Raw genomic sequence first — 15,674 nt, 5'->3', positions numbered from 1 at the left:
CTCTTTCCCTCCGGGGCAATTTCGCCACTAAAGGAGGGCGGGAGTCCTTTTGTGTATTGCAAGCTGGAATTTGATTGCCATCACAGCTATGACTATTGACTTGAGTGATTTCCGGCTGTAAACGACCGACTGTGCTGGGAAGCGAGCTTACACTCGGGGTGATGAGATAGAAAGAGACCCGCAAGTTTGCCTCAATAGCGTGTTGCTACGTTCGCCCCATGCTTATCATAGTATCCAGGATGCTATGCTGACAGTACTATAGGGTGGCTGTTTATGCATCAGCAAAAAAAGATGGACTTTGTCACCAAAAGGGGGACAAAGTAAAAATGTAAAATTTCATATGCTTATATATCTAATTAGGGGACACAGGTGGCACTGTGGTCTAAACCAGGGAGCCTAGGGCTTGCCGATCAGAAGGTTGGCGGTTCGAATCCCCACGCGGGGTGAGCTCCTGTTGTTCGGTCCCTGCTCCTGCCAACCTAGCAGTTTGACAGCACGTCAAAGTGCAAGTAGATAAATAGGTACCGCTCCGGTGGAAGGTAAACGGCGTTTCCGTGCGCTGCTCTGGTTTCGCCAGAAGCAGCTTAGTCATGCTGGCCACATGACCCGGAAGCTGTACACTGGCTCCCTCGGCCAGTAAAGCGAGATGAGCACCCCAACCCGAGTCGTTCACGACTGGACCTAACTGTCAGGGGTCCCTTTACCTTTATATATCTAATTGCATGCAAACTCAGAATGATTGTAATTTAGATAGAGACAGGTATTATGCATGTCTGCTGTCCAGGTACTAACTTGAGGGGCAACCCCTGTTTATGTTTCCTTATGTCTAAAAGAGACTTCAGTTGAACAGCCTTTCAGGGAGAGGACTTTAGTCTGTAAAGTGAGAGATATGGCCACACTACAACCCTATGAAAAGATGGGTAGGTATATTGTGTCATTCATGGCCTGGATGTTGGGGGCAAGGCCCAGATGAGGTCGTGGGTATGTACCAGGTGAGGGATGGGGGTCAATAGAAATAAATATTTGCCATCCCAGCGCTGAGCTTTATTGCCAGAGCGCAACTCTACTGTTTGGGCAATAGAGTAGTGGCTGCCTAGCAACCACATTTAGCTGATACTGTATTGGGGGGCTGTTCGGCTAAATGTTGCAGGTGTCTTGTTTCTTGCTTGTTATATTTTGCTTTATATAATGTGGTTTTGAACATGATAGAACTGGCTCCAAGCCTTTGGGACAGGCCAGCATAATAAATAAGCGCCATATTGATAGGTTTTAAGAAGAACTTTAGAGAGGTGTTCCTTTTGGATGAGCAGCTATAATTTGTACTTCAGGCACAACTGCTTGTAGATAATCATGAATGCATTAGCATGATGTTTAAAGACTGGGCCTTGCTTCAAATAAAAATATGGACCCCAAGGCATTGCGTGTGTTGCCTGCCAAAAGTTCTTGTAATCTTATGGATGCACATTTTTGAATTATTTTCTTGCCTTTATAGATGATTATCATATTTAATCATGCTGGGTTTCCTGATATGAATGCCTTTGGAGGAAAGATGCATCGCACCCAAACCCCAAACCTCTTTGCATATCAGTTGCCCTGAATTTGTGGAATATGTGCTTGTTTATTTTACATAGCAATTAAGAAAATGTCTTTATAGAGCAATAGATGCAGAAAAGGACAGTTCTCTGAAGATAGCAATTCTCCCTCATGGATTGGAAGCAAACATATACAGCGAGGAGCCTTTTGGGAATTATAGGGACAGAACTACCCAAACTATAGAAATTTATTCATGTATGTGACTACAGCAGCAAGAATGTTACTTGCCCAAAAATGGAAAGAAGAAGTCCCAGCAAAGGAAGAATAGATATAAAAACTTAATGGAATATGCAGAAGTGGCGAAACTTACCGGAGAAATAAGAAATCAATATAACAAACTTTTTATAAAAGAATGGAAACGGTTTACTGAATATTTACAAACTGTAAACAGATAAGAACATTGACAGGATTATTGCAATAACCTGCAGTTTTATAAGGGTATATATTTAAAGCAGATGAATAAATGAGCAGATTAAGTTAATTTGGATATGCAGAAAATATTAAAAATTAAGGAACCGCAGAAAGGGGGGTAAGAAAGTCAAGTTTTTAAATGTTAAAATGATTGTAAATTTATTGAAATGTATAAAACTGAAAACCATAAATAAAACAGAAAAAAATATAAAATACATTAAAAAATAGAAGCACTGTAACTATCCAGCTTTACCCCTGAAGGCACACTCTTCCATTTCTCCCAAGACGGATGCGAACAGTAACGATATGGGGGAGTGGGGTTTTTAAGTAAAAATGTTACTTCATCATAGATATACATAATATTTTACAAAGGAATTACACTTATTGCATTAGCTTATGTAATTTATTCATAAATGCTCAGTGTGTCCAATGTGTTCCAAGGCATCTTGTCGGGATGGGGGGGTGATCAGGGGTTATTTCCTTGACAATGGCTTGAAAGCAACAGGAAGCATCTCCTGAACTTTTTCCCTTGATGAAGAAGTATTTCCTTGAAATGGGATCTCTCTGGCCACTATTAAAAAGTAGTTGTCAACAGTGCCCCACCACAACCACTCTGTGTACTGAAATTTTACACACCACTTGGGAAGACAGGCAAACTAATACCAGTGTACTAGAAGAAGCAAAGATCACCAGTGTTGAAGCCCTGATTCTTTAACATCAACTTTGTTGGACTGGTCATGTTGTGCGGATGCCTGATGATCGTCTTCCAAAGCAACTACTCTATTGCGAACTTAAAAATGGAAAGCGTAATGCTGGTGGTCAACAAAAGAGGTTTAAAGACTGCCTCAAGGCAAATCTAAAAAAATGTAGTCTAAACACTGACAACTAGGAAACCCTGGCCTGCGAGCGCTCCAATTGGAAAACAGCCTTTACCAAAGGTGTGCTTTGAAGACACTCGAATTCAAGATGCAAGGGAGAAACATGCTAAGAGGAAGGCACACTTGGCAAATCCTCACCATGATCAACTCCCGCCTGGGAACCAATGTCCCCACTGTGGAAGGATGTGTGGATCCAGAACTGGCCTCCACAGTCACTTACGGACTCACTGTTAAAACCGTGTTTATGGAAGACAATCTTACTCAGCTATGAGTGATCGCCAAAGAAGAAGAAGAAGGTCCATATTCTTGGTGACCATTGGTGTGGCTGTAGAGACCCATCATGGGACAATGACTGGCTCTGGGCAGTACAACTTCATAGCAGGTGAGGGATGGAGAACTTACCCACCAGGCTATATTTCCATGGCAACTGTAAATGTGTTCTAAATCTCATGCCATGGCCCCCTTCTTACTGAGGGGGAAGCCTATGTCTAGGGTTGGGCTGTCCCACTTCAGACCATGGAGGAGGGGTGTCACAGGATTGAATACTTACTACTTTGTACAAAAATATTTCCTCCACATGCAAAGCTAGGCGTCAGGTTGTAGCCTAGTGTCCTCCCTGACATCAGGGGATGGGTGGACGCGATCTGGTTCGCCCAAAAATTAATTGGGCTTTTTGAGTGTTCAAGTAAAACTTTTTAAAACAAAACAAAACCAACTCTGGAATGGTTTTCTGAGCATTTGACATGAACACCCAAAAGGCTTTTCCATCTCCACCATATACATCATTTCGTTCTGTAAATCATCATAAATCTGTCTGTTTCTTTAAAAATTGTATACCACCCTTCATCCGAAAATCTCAGGGTGGTTCACAGCATAAAAATACAAGGTAAAAACAAACACAAATTACAGAATGAAAACAAGAAGAAAAATAGAACGAAACAATAATGTCCCCCAAGTCCTAAACCAGTAATAACTACCACCCCACTCTGCAATTGCAATGATTACCCAATTAGTAAACATATATTGAAATGAAAAAGTGGGTGAGAAGAGGAGATTCCACCTTTAAAAACTGTTTATCCAACTTCTCTATGGGAATGCAAAATGGCAATGATTCGGGTATGCTAAGTGATCACCTACCACATACTTAGGTTTTTTAAAAAATTATATTAATCCCAACTGCTCTCCATTTAGTACCTTTAGCATCTCTGCAGTCCTTTGCAAACAGTAAAAAAAGGACAACTGCTGGTGTAACATTGAAGCTAAGAGAATGATCTGTGGTGCAGGTCAATGGTTGAAATCTTACAGCCATAAACTTATTAGGTGGTCTTAAGGAAGGCATATACAGTGGTACCTCAGGTTAAGTACTTAATTCGTTCCGGAGGTCTGTTCTTAACCTGAAACTGTTCTTAACCTGAAGCATCACTTTAGCTAATGGGGCCTCCTGCTGCCGCCGGAGCATGATTTCTGTTCTCATCCTGAAGCAAAGTTTTTAACCCGAGGTACTATTTCTGGGTTAGCGGAGTCTGTAACCTGAAGCGTATGTAACCCGAGGTACCACTGTATATATTCTCAGTCTCAGCTGCCCATCCAAAATGTGGGGATAATAATACTGGCTTACTTTCAATGGTTACTGTGTTACAAGACAATTGTGATGATAATACTTTGTGTGCTATATAGATGTATTTATACAAGTTGCCACCAAAACATCACTTAAAGCAAAATTCAAAGACAAATGTTGAGGGTTCTCTTCAGAAGAAACAACTTGGGCAAAAAAGTTGCAGTGAGACCAGATTTCTTTTTATGTTTGTTCATCAGCACATCACAAATAATAGGAGAGGTCCTTGGGACACTGCTGGGGGACCAGCTTGAGCTGCCAATTGCCTATAATGTCCTATATTTTCAATCTTACAGATGAAGGCTGGAAAACCCATCACAGCGATACAGTTTTTTGCAGCCTCCTCCTGGTTAGAACAGCTATTAGGTTGGAGTGGAAAATGGGAAGTGGGACAGAAGCTGGCAGGCAATCTAAGGCGGAGGTTGGCAGGTCTCTGGCTTCTTGAAGTTCTTGTAAAAACCAAAACTGGATCCAAGATCAGGGATAGCCAACATGTTGTCATAGAACTGTAGAGTTGGAAGGGGCCCTGATGATCATCTCGTCCAACCCCCTGCAATGCCTGAAGGTTTGGACTAGAGCTGCCATCAGTCCCAGCTAGCAAGACCAGTTGTCATGGATGATGGGAGTTGTAGTCAACAATATCTGGATGGCACTATGTTGACTATCCCTGCTCAGGATCTACCATCCAGATCAAGGCAACTACAATGAAAGAACAGGCTATCTCTGAGCACATACGGAGTCCAGGAACTTGTTGTCGGTACCAGATCTTAACTGAGCTCAGAGTCCTTTCCATGCAAAAGTCTAATCCCAATTAGCATTCTTCATTTCACCAGCCTAATTTAGGCCCCATCTGCACTATGCATTTAAAGCAGTACCATACCACTATAAATAGCGCTTCCCCCAAAGAATCCTGAGAACTAGTTGTTAAGAGTGTTGAGAATTGTTAGGTGACCCTTATTCCACTCTTAACAAACTACAGTCCCCATGATTCTTTGGGAGGAGCCATGCCTATTTAAAGTGGTATGATATTGCTTTAAATACATAGGGCAGATGGGGACTTAGGTGGGAACAGTGGTTTTTTGATTGCTATTGTTAAGCAGTTAGAATCAGAAATCCTTGCCGATCTATAGCAAATCGCCTAGAAATCTACCAATAAATCCTGGTCTACCTTCTGTCCACCCCAGTGTAGGTGATGAGAAGAACCAAAGGGGGACAGGAAATACTGCGGGCAGAGTGACTTGAGGGAGGCTGGTGTGCACATGCACCATACAGTGTCATTCTCTGCTGCTATCTGTGCATCTGTTGTGATTTTTAAAAGCACAACCTTGAGACTCCTTCATTTCGACAAAGTTATTTTCCACAAGATGAGCTTAAAAAGGGAACTGCTTCCAGTCATGCTTCAGTCAATCTGTCAGCTCATGCAAGTTGGAACAGGATGAGACTGTGTAATATGTGGCAGAAGAAGTCATTCAAATGTCACTTGTGGGAATGCAGATGTAATTCGGTGGTCAGGCATGTGTATGACTACTTGAGACCTCTGGTCCCATGCTCAGCCTTTCCATGCCTGGAACTAAGAGATTTAGAGCCCTGTATAAGGTATCTACCCTGGTTGCCCTGGGCTTCCCACAGCGACACGGAAGAGCTTGGATGATGATGATGATGATAATTTATTTATACCCTGCCCATCCGGGTGGGTTTCCCCAGGATTTCCTTCTCTGTGACTATACCTGCTTACCTCATGTTGTGACCAGTTGAGGTTAGTTGCTCTAGGAGCAGTTCATGGGAAATGTTGGGTTCTCAGTTTGCAACCCAGAGACTCTCCCCTTGCTTTTTAAATCTCTTGAATCAGGAATGCTAGTTTTTCCTATCCATTTCCACCCTTCCATCTCAGTCTCCATACAGGTGTTGTACGCCTGAAACCCCCTTAATTTTAACAGGAGGGGGCACAGATGATAGGCTGGATAGGCAAACATGTGGATAAAGGCATGGTTTGACTCCAAATTGAGCAGATGATGATGATGATGATGTTGAATATTAACCCACCCTTCACTCTAAGGTCCCAGGACAGGTCACAACATTAGAACACTATTAAAAACACTTTAAAGCAACTTGCAATCACAAAAATAAGGTGAGTCCTAAAAATATATAGCTCAAGTGTCAAAAGCCAGGCTAAAAAGGTGCATCTTCAGCATTTGCCAGAAGATGTATTATGAAGGTGCCACCACAGAAGGGAAGGAGTTCCACAATTTAGGAATGCCACAGGGAATGCGCTTTCCTGGACCAAACCCATCTCCTGAGCCTCTGAGGACAGAAGAACCAACAAGAGGATGCTTCTATCAATCTTAGCACCTGAGAAGGTCCATAGGGAAGGAGGCAGTTTTTCAGATATTTGGGACCTAAGTCATTTACACCTTTAAATAGTAGCATGAGCACCTTGAATTGGGCCCTGAAACAAACTGGCAACCAGTGCAGCTGTTTTAAAACACCAGTTATCTGAGATCTAAATGGAACCTCAACCAGACACCTGGCTTCTGCATGTTGGTCCAATTGAAGCTTAAGAGTCCTCTTCAAGGGCGGACGTAGAGTGCATTGCAATAACCCAGCCTGGAAGTTACCGGAGCATGGTGTACAGTGGCAAAGTCATCTCTATCTATTCCCAAAGGAGCTGCAGCTGGCAAACCAGCCAGAGCTGAAAAATGGTGATGCCTGCTATCTTACTATAGAATAAACATGCAAGTGTGTCATCATGCTGCAGCTTGCTTGGCTGCTGACAGGTGAAGCACAAAGAACAAAGCTTCACTACAAGGTAGTCGATATGGGTAAGTTGAGAAAGGGTGTTGCGTGCAAGACTGTCCACATGGGGAGACAGCAAAGGAGCACCAAAGCAGCCTTTGTTAAATGATAACTTCCATCCCAAAGAGCTTTTTTTTTGGCAGCGCTGCCTGTACCTATTTAAAAGGTGCAGTTGGAGGACGGTAATTAAGCGTGGGACGGGCTTCTACCACCCCACCCCCGCCCTTTCCCTTGCAACTCTTGAACAGAGCCAGGGAGCGGCTTGGAGAAAGAGGGAGCTCCTCCTCCCGTTTGCCTCGCCTTACACATTTGCCAAAGCAAAGGCTCTTTTGATTGACGGCCAGGGCGAGCTATGGCGGAGGAAGCTGCGGCGGGGAGCTGGGAAGGCGAAACTTAGCCGAGCAAAGGCGCAGCAGCAGCAACAGAAAGGATCCAAAGCATGGAGCAAACAACGGCGGCGGCAGCAGCAGCAGCACGAGTGGCCATCGCCCTCATCCCTTCCTCCTCCTCCTCCTCCTGCTAGGTGCTTGTTGCCTCCCGCTTTTGCACCCCTTTCCCCTCCTCACTTTTTCTCCCTTTCTTCCTTTCCCCCCGCTTCTCCATTGCTGGGGGCGGAGCGGGCGCCCGCTTTCTTCTCTCCCGGAGCCGAGAGGAAGGCGGCCGCAGGCAACGCAGGGAAATGCATTTCCTGCACCCAGGAAAAACTGCAGGAGCGGCAGAAGCCCGGTGCAGCAAATATGGCTGCGTGCGGCTGCCGGGGCTCCTGAGCGGAGGCCCTGGGAGGAATTGAAGCCTCGCCCCCCCCCTCGCTTTTCCACCGCCATCCCTCCCTCTTTTGTATAAACGGGGCCTCTCCCCTGCAAGAAAACACCCCAACAACTCTGGGTGGGAGAGAAGTTGGTTCGAGCTTTCATTTTTTTTAGGGCCGAGATGAAGCGGGGAGCCCTTTGCCCAAAGCGGAGCCAATTCGGACCTTGCAGCTGAACTCTCCAAGCTTTGGCAGGGAAGAAAACAGAAGAGGGGGAGGGAAAATAAAAATAAAAGGAGAGGGTCCCCCCGCTTTTCTCTCGTAAGTGGGAGTTGGTGGGTGGCAGGAGGTGCCGAACTGTTAGGGAACGCAGGAACCACGCCAGCCTCCGCCGTCTTCAGCGCGTGATGACCCGGTGCAGGAAAGGTATTTTTTAAGAGCTACCTGTTTGATTTGGAGTTTGGGGATTCAGAGGGAAGCGAGGGGTGGGTGGGCTTGATCGAGGAGGCAGCGAAAGAGCAACAGTTGTTTTCCCTTCTGCATAACTTTGCCCTGAGTGTGTGCAAAAATAAGTCCTTTCCCCCCTCACTCTTTCCCCCCTTTTCTCTGGAAATCTTCTCCCCCGGAGTAGCGACTTTGAAGGGGGGTTGGAGGCGGAATGTAGCCGCTCTTTTGCGCTTGCTTTTGCGGTGGGAAAAGGAAGAGGGGTCGTTGGATCTTTGTCTGGAGGGAGGGAGGAGAGCAGGGGAAGAAATAGAAAAGTTGTCCAGCTCCCTTTGATTGCAGGGGGTGGGCGGGGCCTGTTGTGCGGGGAGGGAGGAAGGAAGGAAGGAAGGAAGACAGGGAAAGGAAAGGCAAAGGCGCAACGCACCATAGCCAAGCATCTTCTCTTTGCAACTGTGCCTCCGGCGCGCGCACCGGGCGCGCGGCTCTTCCTCCCGGGAGGCGAGGAGTTTGGCGAGTTACTTTCGGCGGGGCTGCAGCGCCTGCCTCCCGGCTGCCATGGAGCCGAAGCACAAGGAGCTGCTGGCCCAGTGTCACCAGAGTCTGGCCCAGGCCATGACGGAGGTGGACAAGGTGATCGAGCTGCTGGATGCCGCGGGGACCTTGAGCCCCATCGACTTGCGAGAGCTGCAGGAAGCCGGGATGGTAACGGGAGGAGGAAGCGATGATGGAGGGAAGGAGGGAGTCTCGGCCAGCGCCTGTAAGGCCGACGTGCTCATCAAGCTGCTCCTGGCCAAGGACCGCGATCACTTCCAGGACCTGCGCGTGGCCTTGGAGAAGACGCAGCCTCACCTGCTTTCCATCCTGTACCTGAATAACGGCGTGGCGGGCGCGCAGCCTGGCGAGGCGGCTGGTGAGTGGGGCTTTGCTTCACTCGTGGGGGGCAGCATGGTGGTGGGGGGGGGAAGCCTGGGATACAGGGACCAAGGGAGTGCTTTGCCTGCTTTGCATTGATTCAGGGAGCCAGGAGGAAATGCATGGTAGCACATTCCAGGCTGTAAAGTATTGGTGGTGGCGGTAGAAGTAAGTTGCATTACTGGCAGATCGCCCCTCTCCAGGCAGTGTGACACATACGAAGTTAAAGCAATAGCGCCAATTGCAAATAATGCAAACCAGAGGAGAAAAATGCACCCAAGAGCAATAGAGGAAAGCACAACAGATGCAAAAAGCTCCGCTTAAAATCTGTTGTTTTTGTTAATAGAGGGTGTCAAACTTCTGTGCAATGGGAAAGGATGTCACATATTAGCGCTGCTGGATGTGACTGATGAGAGTTGTGGTTCAAAACATCTAGAGAGCACCAGGCTGGAGAAGGCTAGGAGGGGTAGCCTAAATGGTTTTTTACTCTACTGCTATTTGGTGTGCATGTGTGAAACGTAGGCATGCAGTTTTCAACATGATTGTATCAAGTTTTTAAATATATATTGGTGACCATGTAGGGCAATAGATTTATAACAGTTAGGTGCTGCTAGTGCTTCCTGAAGAAGCCCAGTGCAGTGTTGAGGCAGGAAAAAAATAAATAGGGAGCTTGAGGGGAGGAAAGGCTACTGGTCTCTCATCCATTTGGGCTTTGCAGAAGGTGCCAGCAGCAACGAGGCACTTCTACAGAAACTCAGCACAGGGTCAAATTTTGTTCCCTTCCCTGAGTGCTTTGCGCCTGCCACAGAACTTGGCCAAAGGGTTTTGTGGAGATGGCAAACAGCAAAGCCAAAATATGTGGACCCCTTCTACTAAGACCACACAATATGTCACTGTGTCCAGATCCAAAGGATCCCTACAGTGATGGCAGGCAGAAGATTGACTGAGATCTGATGGTAGTTTTATCTATACTCTGATTTAGGGGTTGTTATTGTTCTTAATCTGCTTTTTTCCTCCTCACTATTATGTTCACGAGCCTTGCTTCTTTTCTGCAACAAGGTGCCTCTACTTGTTGAGCAAGTACAAATGTTGAAGCAGATATTGCTTCCTGATATTACATTTTTGGAGAAGCTGCATATTTGTTTAATTACTGCCTTTAACCATTACTGTGCCTGGAAGGCAGCGAATGTATTGGTAAGTGGAAAACTGAAATTTTGCCCTCCGTCAGCAATGCTGTTACATCCAATGTGGATGAGCCACTAAAATCTTCAGGGCCAATTGCAGTGTTGAAATTATTTCTGTTGGTGGATGACTGAACTGGAGTGGTCTGGTGGAATACGACAGGACTTGACTTCATCCATGGGTAGAAAGGCAACAGAGCCTTCCTGTATGCTTTGACTATTCTTGCTTGGGAAGTGAGAGGAGCTAAGAGAAGTTTGGTTTTAATTATGAGTTTGAAAGTTGTCCACATTTCCTCAATGCAGGAACCTTCCACAAGACACCTTTGCCAAGACGCTTATCTGCAGATTGTCTCAGACAAAGGCATAGTTTAGTGGGCTACTGTAGAGACAGTGGTCTGATGCAAATTGGGGGTGCAGGATTCTCCTTTTCACTTCAGACTCCCCCCCCCCATACCCATTTCCAGTATCGGAGATTGATTGAGGGGCGAGAACAGCGTTTGAAATTCACCAGTTGCATTGGCTATCAGCCACTTGCAACCAAGTGAAGATGCTTGCATGCTGGGATGGGTGCCTGAGGTCTCCACCATCTGGAGGTGCATGCCTGGGGATCCTTGGATCTTGCTTGTTTTCACACACTAGCAACACATCCTGTAGAATTATATCAGTGATATTTTATCTGTGACTTCCCATCTCTTTCCATGGTTCAATTTGCATATCATAAATCCCTGCATATTTTACATAAACTAAACCATTCAGTATTCCATTAATACATCCCTCACAACTTGTTTACACTGTTGAATTTTCTTTAGGCTGCCAATGTTTTCAAATGTACACAATTTCCCTCATATATTCAATAAGCATTTTCCAATCTTCTTTGAATGTATGCTCTTCTTTTTCTCTTATTCTACATGTTAGGTCCACAAGCTGCACATATTCCATCAATTTAAGTTGCCATTTTTCTTTAGTTGGGACCTTGCTCGTTTTCCATTTTAGGGCTAACAAAACACAGACGTAGTGGCATACATAAATAGTCATTTTTGACACCTGGAAATTTCCATCTGAATTATCCCCAGCAAAAAGGACTCTGGTTTTTTTTTTGGGAAAAGTACTTTCAGACATTTCATTTCAATCCATTATGAATTATTTCCCAATACTCCGTTACCCTTTTACAGGTCCACCACATGGTGGTGGAAAAATAAGACTTTTGAGCTGTCTGGCCCCCAAATGGCAAGTGGACTTTCTGTTTTGACAACTGCAACCCTGGTTTAATGAACCATTTGGTGCCTAGCTTATATATCTGAGTTTCTAACACTGGGAAGTGCTTGAAGGCACATACTGTCACCTGCTCGAAAAATCAGCCTATATAACAGAGCAGACTTATAAACAAGTGTGTCTGCCACTATTATATCTGATTTGACTCTCAAAGCAACTTGCATCCAGTTCCCTTAGGGTACACTCCATTCGCAAGGGGTAGTGAACTGAGCTCCAAAGAAAGTCCCAGATCGTGTGCCAACATTTGAGTTTCCATGAGAAACAGCCAATATGGGAAGAGTTGTGGAACAATACAACAACCATGTGAGGCAGGGTAGGTTGAGACTTGCCTAAGACTCTCTTGATTCATCTTGGGGGCAGTGAATATAGGGAGGAATCTTGAAGCCCTGTTGAGGGTGTTTGGAGCAAAGTTTCCGGACCACTTCTGACATTTTGAGGAACTTTGCTTTATTATCTGTAATATTTGACCTAGACTTGTTTGGCTAACATTCTTTATTATAGAAATGTCTTACGTAACTTACCATGTTAGATCTGGCATCTCTGCATCAGACCTAGCAAAAAATGGCAAATATGGCCATTAACCCTCAAACAAGTTGGCGAGTGTCTGACGTAAACTGGAGCCAGTTCCCTTCTGTGGTATCTGTCGTGACAGATTCACCCTCTAGTGGAGACACTATTTCACACAAATGACACCTCCTTGTGAATGTGGTGGCCTCAAAATAAATATTCCTGAGGTGCTTTTAGCGATGACTTGAGTAGAATGTAGACTGCAGTTGAGACACTATGGGGCAGCTAAGTGGTAAATTCTCTCTCAAGTTAATTTCCAGTTCCAGCAATCCTTGAGGATGCTGCTGGGTTTCTTTCTCCAAAGGATTTTAAATTGCGTGTTTGGGATTATAGAGCCTGTATATCTTTGCTGTTTTCATCTGCCTGGGTCAGAATGAGGATTGGGAATAATAATAATAATAATAATAATAATAATAATAATAATAATAATAAATAAATAATAATATATTTATACCCCACCCATCTGGTTTTGTTGGGCTTTGGATGGCTTCCAACAAAACATTAAAAATACAATAAAACATCAGGCATTAAAAACTTCCCTAAATATTGTGGACTTTGCTGCCACAGACGAATATGGCTACCTCTCTGACAGTTTTCCTTCTAAACTGTCATCTTCGTTAGTGCTGACAGAGCCATGTGTTAGATTTGGGGAGGCTCCTTCATTCTGAGGTGAATTTTTTTCGGGTAAATATTTCATGTGCTTTTAACTGATGCAACTTTCTTCTAAATAACTGTGGGAGTTGTTTTCCTATGGCGGTGCTGTGGGAAATCTGTTCTGGGGGGAACATTTAGGCACCTTTACAGATCCCCACGGTTCCCTGGGGTTCCTTGCAAGTGTCTTCTTGCCTTTAATTTGGAGTTCAGGCCTACCTCAGTCCCTCACCCTGAGGACAAACCTTCGCTTTGTGACCAGTTCTCTGTGACTGGGTCACTGCAACTCCTGAAGAGGTGACTTGTCTTTTTATTGTATGTTAGATATAAATGATTTTGAGGAGATATGGAGGGTGTTTGTAGAATATGTACTGTTAAAATGGAAAGGGGTCAAACCGCTGCAAGAGGTGTTTAAATTTTGGGAGGTTGGATAGTTACAATGGAATGGTCTCAGTGGTGGGGTGCACCTTTTTATTCTTATTTATTTATGATTATTACTTTGTCAAAATACAATTAAATACTTAAAAAATAACTTTTTTAAAAAAGATATAAAAGCCAAGGAAAGCATTTCTGAATATCTATAGGATAAAGAAAATGCATATATTCTGACTGTGTCACGTTTGTTTCCATTTGGCTTAGCCTAAGGCCCTTTCCCTCAGCCAGCCGTCTCCTTATTTAGAGTATAGTTAATGAAGGAATTTAGGGCAAACACAATTAAATTACAGGCTTGTTTGGCGACAGCCAATCATCTCTTTGAATGCTCTTGCTGGAGTTTAAAGTGATAAACAGTTTACTGTGCTTTGAATATGTGGACAGGAACCAAAATGTTAAGGCTTCTGCTCTTCTTTGTGAGTATTCTGTGTTTGTAACGTTTAGTGCCGTGCGGTCAGAGAAGGGTTGCTATTTGCCATATCACTGTCAAGATAGCTGCATAAAATCATCATGGTTATTTGGATAGTATCATGGCATACATAGAAGAAAACATGAATATGTGTGTAGCTGGCACAAAATCTAGGATTTTGGGAGGCATGTTGATTTTAAAGAGAAATGTCATGGGCAGTCTTCTTTCTCTGTGTGTCTGATTTCCTTTGGGGCTCTGTTTGAAGTGAGAATGGGGGTGCTTTTTGAGAGGGGGGGTTGGACCCTTAGCTAGCCTGGAAGCCACTTGCAGTCCTCCGGAGCTGGCGCCACAGTAGGAGGACACTTGAGACGTTTGGCAGGACATGGCCTGTTTTTCTATCACAAGTAATACTTTTATTATATATGTTGCATTTATTATTTGTGTAGCTCTGCTCGGGCATGTGGTAGAGGGCAGTCTGCTAGTGACACATGGCTATAGCTGCCTGGGTAGCTCAGCTGATTAGAGCATGGTGCTGATAGCGCCAAGTTTGCAGGTTCAGTCCCCATACGGAACAACTGCATATTCCTACATTGCAGCGGGTTGGACTAGATGATCCTCAGGGGCCCTCCCAACTCTACAATTCTATGATATTGAGGTTGCCCAGGGTCAGTCCTACAGAAATCCAGCAAGGGTGAATGCCCCCTGGCTAGCAAGGGGAATGGCAGCACAATCTTCTTTCTGAGTTCTCCTAGAAAATTGAAGAGGAGCTAAGAAGAAGCCGGAGCTTCTTAGGCTGTTCATTTCAGTTACTTACCTTTTCCAGATTCCACTGTAATTGAGCAAAGACCCAATCTCACACCTGAGCTCCCTCTGCACCTGTCGCAGGCAGCCACAAATAGTGGCTACCTAGTAAGCCAAGCAAACATTTGGGGATGCCAAATATTTTTGGCTGTGCTGCCATTCAAATCCTAGTTACTTACTTTGCACCTTTGAGTCAAATACAGAATTGCAACTAAGGAACTGGAAGCCAGTTTTAGCTACCTAAAAAAGCCAGGTTCCTGCTCCAAGGAGGTGTAAAGGTGAGGTGTAAAGGCGAGGATAAGCAAATGCAGTTTTGTTGCCCAGCAACTGTTATGACTTAAATAAGAGTTGCCAGGCAACTAGGCGCTCCTGATAAGTCTTGAGTTATGGATGACTCATCTCAGTTGTCACATTTTTTTTTATGTCTTCATTGGTAAAACATACCTCTAGTTACGAACTTAATTCGTTCCGGAGGTCCGTTCTTAAACTGAAACTATTCTTAACTAGAGGAGTGCTTTCGCTAATGGGGCCTCTTGCTGCCGCTGCGCTGCCAGCACATGATTTCTGTTCTCATCCTGGAGTGAAGTTCTCAACTCGAGATAACTCTTCCAGGTTAGCGGAATTTGTAACCGGAAGCATTTGTAACCTGAGGCGTTTGTAACTCGAGGTACCACTGTACTTCTGAATAATGTACATTAGGCTGCAAGTCCCATTTTGCTCAATGAACCTCTAGTAGCAGACATAGGATTGCAGCTTTACTTAATTGCTTTGGCAGAGTTATAATAGTGAAGTTACTAAATTGAGGGTATTGTGTCTGACAGCTTTGTAGGTTGGCTGGGAATACCAAACGGAAATGTGTATTGGATGACAAAGCAAAACTTTTGCTCAAAACACACACACTCTGTCTTGATGATGTGGTTTTTTTCCTGAGTCATAGCTCTGATGCATTGCAGTTATTAAAGCA

General features: G+C 44.6%; 1 protein-coding gene across 14 annotated transcripts in view; it reads left to right on the top strand.

The window, feature by feature from the left end:
- Positions 1–7,528: 7,528 nt before the first annotated feature.
- Positions 7,529–15,674, top strand: part of LOC310706466 (disks large homolog 5-like) — a 103,447-nt gene continuing 95,301 nt past the window's right edge. For 9 of the 14 annotated variants that reach the window (XM_083502294.1, XM_083502290.1, XM_083502293.1 and 6 more), the window contains exon 1: positions 7,529–9,395. In XM_083502294.1, coding sequence (XP_083358420.1) covers positions 9,041–9,395 — 355 coding nt within the window. In that variant the 5' untranslated portion in view covers positions 7,529–9,040. Of the gene's footprint in view, positions 9,396–12,080; positions 12,164–12,479; positions 13,366–15,674 lie in introns of those variants that run through there. The other 5 variants (XM_083502284.1, XM_083502282.1, XM_083502287.1 and 2 more) reach the window with 5 other exon arrangements.

The sequence above is a fragment of the Podarcis liolepis genome (assembly GCF_965112155.1).
Source record: "Podarcis liolepis genome assembly, chromosome: 5".
Lineage (NCBI taxonomy): Eukaryota > Metazoa > Chordata > Lepidosauria > Squamata > Lacertidae > Podarcis > Podarcis liolepis.
This window is presented reverse-complemented; position numbering and strand designations above follow the sequence as displayed.